At 39.4% G+C, this 6,778-nt stretch overlaps 1 protein-coding gene across 1 annotated transcript in view; it reads right to left on the reverse strand.

Moving 5' to 3' along the window:
- Nucleotides 1-696: 696 nt before the first annotated feature.
- LOC104956801 (semaphorin-4B-like) overlaps nucleotides 697-6,778 on the reverse strand; it is a 21,720-nt gene continuing 15,638 nt past the window's right edge. Inside the window, exons 5-8 of the mRNA XM_010784343.1 lie at nucleotides 4,511-4,622; nucleotides 3,962-4,078; nucleotides 3,542-3,699; nucleotides 697-756 (exon numbers count right to left, since the gene is read on the reverse strand). Of these exons, the coding sequence (XP_010782645.1) occupies nucleotides 697-756; nucleotides 3,542-3,699; nucleotides 3,962-4,078; nucleotides 4,511-4,622 (447 nt within the window). The remainder of the gene's footprint in view (nucleotides 757-3,541; nucleotides 3,700-3,961; nucleotides 4,079-4,510; nucleotides 4,623-6,778) is intronic.

The following is a 6,778-nucleotide window of genomic DNA, read 5'->3' on the forward strand; positions in this document are numbered from 1 at the left end:
TTGAGATTGTGACTGTTGTTTTTATTATATTGTACATAAAAAGCACTTTATTTTAATTTTTTAAGATAAATGAATAAAATACATGTTTTGAAAAAAGTGTGAGTGTATTTTAATTTGTAGTTTGCAGCCAAGTCCTTGCATTTTACATATAAGGCATGTTTAAAAGTGAAAAGAGTATATAGATATCTTACCAATTGTATATAAACACTTTACAGTGCACCAAAACATGCATTCATTTGTATGAATAATACAATAATAAATATATGGTTTATTTATTTGAATATCTTATTTATTTTACATTACCATTACCTCAATTGCATTTTTGTAGTTGTAATCAAATTGAATCATGCCTGAACATCTATCTACAATTTAGTAGTTCATTAAATATATTTTCTGCTCTTAATATTTGTAAAGTCTGTGTGTACATCTAAATTAGGTTATATAAAAATGTTAGATGAATTTATTTATTTTGAACTTAATTATATTTCCATTTCTCTCTATAGTGAAGTTGTGCTTGCATTAGCTGATGGTCTACAGCTGCTTCATTTTAGTTTGTGCCCCCTGTGGCTCATTGTTATGCTGCCCGGCTGCCAGCCGAGTTGAAACGTCCCTCCACATCCATGCGGGATGCAGTATGGGAATGTATTTATCTGACACACGACATAACAGTGATGGCTTGAGCTCTTCTCACCCCAGTTACAGAGCATTCAGTTTGCTGAACACTGTTTCAGAGGGCAGCCCTGTCATAAACGTCAGCTGTGGGAATCAATACATTCAGCCATTTATAGACACTGTGTAGATGCGTCCAGTGTTGAATGATGTTTACACAGTATGGACAGAGGGATGATGACACTGTTTGATCTGCGTACAGCACAGGGTGTCTTTCCAGAGGTTAGTGTGACTTTGGATTTGTACACATGAACTAGTTTCAGTCAGAGGTTAAACTAATACACGGGTATAGACTTTTACATAATAATCCAACTTTATAAAACCAAATCAAGCCGTAGCATGAAAACAAATTGAGAGCAAGTAAGCCCTTACAATATAAATGGGGTCTAATTATGTCTAATAAAGATCAGCTCAGAGATGTTTGACCTTCATTCTGACATCAGTCTAAATTCTCCAAATATTAAACTCTGATCTAGAAACCGCTTTCCCCATCAATTAATTGTAACCTTGAAACCTCAACCTTGTCTGCCAGCACTGTCAAATTGTACATCAAGATCAAATTCCATGTTGTTTTTGATGACAGATTCACAATAATCTACTGAAATAGTGATGAGTACCAAAACAAGCTCGGGAAATTGTATAACGACAACACAAACACCTTCACTGAGTCCTCTGTCTCGACGTTATGTGCTTGCATCAGGACATGTAATTATAGCTCACCTTAACAACAGCATGAACCCACATTCATCTGTTCTCAGACCCTAAACCTGCCTTAACATGGACGAGATGTTCTGCAGGAGACTCTGCTGAGACAGGACAGTGCACTGTGAATACATCTCACCTTATTGATGTCCTAACACCCCTGCTGGGACAGAGATCAGCTGCCAGCAGGAATAACAACAGGCCTCCTCCCTCACACATTGCCCATGTGTGTGAAATCTCTCATGGTCTTTGCATACAGTTGAGACCCAGAGACATTGACTCAGGTTTAATTCAAACAAAAGGTTTATCTTTTGTCACAAACCCATTTTATTCTCTTTCTGTTCTTCTGGATCTGGCTAAATCTTAACGTATTCTCTCTCTTTTAACGCTCTGTGACAGATCCCATTTACTTTCGACACAAGCCGCTCATCGACTGTCACCGAGCATTTAATGAAGAGCAAAGACGGTAATTTGCTATTCATTATTAACAAATCACTGCGCTGTGAAAAGAGCCTTTTGTTTGCATCAGCCTCGAAAACAATTACAGTCAGCCTGTATTTCATTGCATATTTCATGGCGACGCTTCGTTGATAGTGAAATTGAAAAGCAGGTTCCGTTTTCACGGTCAGTGAAAAGATTGAAGATCTTCTAAATCAGGCCGAAGCCAACTTCCCGGGTCACTCACCATCTCATCTCTTCAGAATTGTCTATTCATGTGATAGTTAATATTGTGGAATGGATGATTATGCTTCCCTCCTCTGGCAATAACCCAAAACATCTCCTAATTAAGGAGAATCTTCATCCATAAATAGAACTGACACGTATTTCTGTTATGTAACAATGTGAAAGCGTACTATAATTAAAATTCAACCTTCTTTTCTACTCCTTTTTATATCGCTTGGGGAATAGTTTAATACCTTGGGAAATATGCTAATTCATTTTCTCCCATTTCTATATGATAGATATGAAGTTACAGCCAGCAGGCATTTAGCTTAGCTTAGCATAAGATTGGAAATGGTCGAAACAGCTGCCTGGCTCTGTCCAAACTGTCACGATTCTCATGTCATGTCACGTTTCTATGTCTAGGTTTGGGTGTTTTGCTGTTCTCCCTGTCATGTTTTCCTCCTGGGTTATTGTTTGGTCCTTCTTCCTGTATTTTTCCCCTGTCGTTAGTTTCCCTGGTGTGTCTAGTTCTCTGATTGTGTTCACCTGTGGCCCTTGTGTTTCTCCTCCCCTGCCCGGCTGTTTCTCGTCTTGTGATTACCCCTCCCTGTATTTAGTCTTGTCTCTTCCTGTNATTTATTTTTCGGAGACAAAAAATATGAACAGTATGTTTTTAACAGTTGATTAGCCTGAACTTTAAGCATAATTCAACTTAAAAAATTTTTTTTTTTAAATTATATATATAAAAAAAAAGTAATAATAATAATAAAAAAATAATCGTTTTATTTCGATTACGTTGTTTTTCGTAATCGTTGAAAGCCATAATCGTAATTCATCGTAGATTAAAATACGATGAATTGAGCAGCCCTACTCTCAGGTGAAAAGAGATAAAGTCTGCTGCTGATTATTCAGGATGATCGAACAAAACTAAACTCTTGTGGAGGAAGAGGAGGAGGAAGGGGGTGACGTCAGCAGTTTAAATGATGCGAGTGAATTCTGCAGGTTCTACAGTTGGCATGCCTTTCCTGCAACAAAAACAGGCCATATAGTAGAGTGGAAAAAGCATTTCATATTGCTGCGAAGCACCCTGGAATACTAATAATGCCTGCAAAGCTCAAAGCGCTGGTGGAGAAAGGCAAAGAGCTGGAGGAGTGGACGAGTGCAGCTGACATTGTGAGGGAGATGGAAGGAGAGGGGGGGGGTGGACATTGCAGAGGAAAAGGGAGGGAGGGTGGCGTGTTGAGGAGGAGAGGATGATTCAGGCAAGGGGAAATCTGTTGAAAACATGTTTGCACAGTCAAAAAGAAAAGGATTTAGCGCACCCGTGACATATTTTCCAGGCGTGACGTACGGCTAAATGTGACCAAACGTGCTCCGACATGGGAGCGTCCCTTCTTGTTTGGAGGTAATTGTACCGGGATTAGAGAGAGGAAGCATGAGGCCCGTACTGTGCCTGTTATTTTTGCGAGGTTGTCTTATTTAATGGCCCCAACCCCAGGTGTCTTACCTTACACACGCGAGCAATCCGCGACACAATGGTGTTGTCAAAGAAGTCGAATTCCTTCCCCGCCTCGCTGAAGAAGAAGTAAATCTTGTCGTCGTCTCCTACGGGGTTGCCTACCGGCTGACTCTCCTCGATGTAAGCCGACCCGACAAAGACAGGATCTGTTAAAAATAGACAAAAGAAACACGTGTTATCATCCACGCTAGGAAAACAATCTTTCTACGCTTTAGTATCGCTGAAAAATGTATTCAGAGAGCTGTGAACACTCTGGCTGTTTTGAAGTACATGTGCTGCGACTGATAGGGCCTCTCAGTCTGCATTAGCCACTGCGCCTCGCTAATGATCGCTACTTTCTGGAGCTTATCTGCTCTGTTGGGTACATAATAGAAGATGAGTACAGTCTGCCATCTGATGGGGGTTTACCTTGCAGCCATTTTAAAGAGTTCTCCGTCTTCAGAGCGGTTCCCTGGCCCAAACTCTTGTAAATGACAGGCTCGTTCCCTTGGAAGTTGCTGACAGTACCGGTGTACAACTCACCATCTGGAAGAAAAAAAGGAAACGATTGCAAGATTTGAAATTAAGAACTTGATGTTGCTTTTAATTACACATAATGAATTACAAAGCATTGGTGCGCTGGGGGCTTCTCAACGGTAACAGATGAAGTCAGTATTAGCTTGGAGCAAAGTGAGAGCGGTCTAAGGGAGGGATTACAGAAATAATTTCTTCCATTTGCAGCTCAATTATTCGCTAATTGCTCGTCAAAGAAGTTGAACACAAACGCCTGTTGGTGTCCGGCTATTTATCAGAAGAACCAGCGCGGACAAACAACATTAGCAGGCACACAATGACTGCATCAAAGTGGTAGTTTACACCACAGTAGCTTGGGAAACAGCCCATAATAATACCTTGTTCCTCGCACAGCAAAAGTTTAAAGTGACACAAATGTAGAAAAATGTGTGTGTGGTTTCATACCAACAATGATGGCGGTGGATTTGTACTCTGGATTGAAGGGGCAGCGGCTGCGCCCGTCCTCCATCACGACCTCGCCCACTTCGTCTCTCTCCAGCGTGAACGTTGACGTGTTCTGGAGACAAAGACACAAACAGAAAATGTCCCTCAGGCACAGTCCAATTAAAGTCTACTTACAGTAAAACGCCAGCTCGGGCTCTTTCTCTGCACTTCTTCATTACAATATACACCGGCAACAGACTTTCAGGGAGTTTAGTCCCTTTGAGCAGAGAGTAGCTCTGTCTGGTGAATAACATCAGGATTTAGGAGACTGTTAGTGACATGAAACGATGTTATTTATACAGTAGATAGAGGGTATGGCAGTCATATTTATAAATCCTTGTTGATCTGATATGAAAGGATCTGTTTTGAGATACTTTTTAAATTGGCAACAGTGAATTGATCCCATTTCCTGGTTAGCCAAACCCTGATTTATCCTATTCATCAATGCTTTCGAGCTGCTGTTAAAAAACATCATTAAGCTTCACTGATTACTATCACTTCGAACACAGCTACTGTAGTTGTTTGTGAATCAACGACACATACACCATGCTGTTCCCATACATGCTAAATAATGTGTATTAATGTGTAATCCTTTGCTCCAAAAAAGTCCCAGAACTCCTCAAACTCGGGTATAAATGATGTAATGCTTCCAACCAGCTGTTGCAGGAATTAACTAAGCCTCTGAAAACATTTGTATGATATAATGTGTGGCCTGTTTTTAAAGATTTATGTCATAAACTAGGACAAATAGACTTTGGGCTGAGTGGATAAGCAGATCATCATTAAGGGACAGATTTAAGTTCAGTTAGCTTTAGTATTTTAATTTGTTGAGATTAAGCAAATGCACCTACTTTAATGTTTTTTTCTGTATTCAGGCAGGTTTATTTGATAAACACCGCAAAAATACTTTAATCATGATAGGACTTTACAGATAATAAAAACTGAGATTTAGTGTAAGACATTATTAATTACAACTCCAAAGAACATTATTTTAGGTGCCTGAGGTTGGTTAATATACATACAATATGGTTTTTTCAAGTGTATATGTCATTATATAGGTCATTATTTAGCCTCTGAGAACAGCTGTATAATGTTGGCTCTGGGGAGCTTTGAGGAAAAAAGTCTGAGAAAATATGACATGAATTGCGTAATCTCAGGGTTTGGCTTTTTAAGGGAGTCTGAGTAACAAACAGAAGGCAGGAAGTTTGAACATGTTGTTACCGAGCAGGGCAGGGAGAGTCTAGAAAACAAGTCATCATGTTGCATTATGTGTGGGTGAAGTCTTCAAAATACTCTCTCGTCCGACCAACAGTCTAAAACCCAGAGATAACTTAAAGAAAAGAATGGCAGCACATTCTCAAATTTGAGAAGCATGACACTTAACTATACAAATGTATCGATTATCAAAATTGTTTTCCTTTTCTTCGACTGATTAGCCAATTGTTTAAAGACTGTTTAAGAGTTTAAAATAAAAAATATGTGACAAGTCTTGAAAAAACAATCCTAAAAATTAAATGGTAGATTCCCATTTGTTCAATCCATCTTTAACAAATCATACAAGGGTGGGGATTTGGTGCTCAACAACTGTCTGTGAGACATTATCTTCAGCCAGATTGAATGCATTTCTGCACAAAATTAGAACGTATATTTATTGTTCTCCAACACTTAAATTGAAATTGCTCACAGAAGGTATCTACTTACAGCCAGTACAGAGAAGAGGAACTATTACAGTGAGCAATAAAGCATTCAACGTGCATATGAGAAGGTGAATATTGCATTTACATAGAAAAGATTACGTGTTCAATTAGCGGTAATAGCAATACCTTGTTCCATTTATAATCAAATCAAATCAAACAGGACAGTGTCGAGTGCCTCTGTTTCCTGGAAAATCTTCCCATGCTTAATCATTATGGAGTTGTTTGTATAGCCAGGGTTTGTTTTAATACATGTCTCTCATCTGATTGTTTAATGTATCTTCGTGGCTTCAGTTCAGTGTCTTGTTACCACACACACACACACACACACACACACACACACACACACACACACACACACACACACACACACACACACACACACACACACACACACACACACACACACACACACACACACACACACACACACACACACACACGACACACTACACACTACACACACTACACACCGACTCTACGACTACGTACTACTACTACTACTACTACGTACTACGTACACTACGTACTTACG

The sequence above is a fragment of the Notothenia coriiceps genome, unplaced genomic scaffold, assembly GCF_000735185.1.
Source record: "Notothenia coriiceps isolate Sejong01 unplaced genomic scaffold, NC01 NC01_scaffold00026378, whole genome shotgun sequence".
Taxonomy (NCBI): domain Eukaryota; kingdom Metazoa; phylum Chordata; class Actinopteri; order Perciformes; family Nototheniidae; genus Notothenia; species Notothenia coriiceps.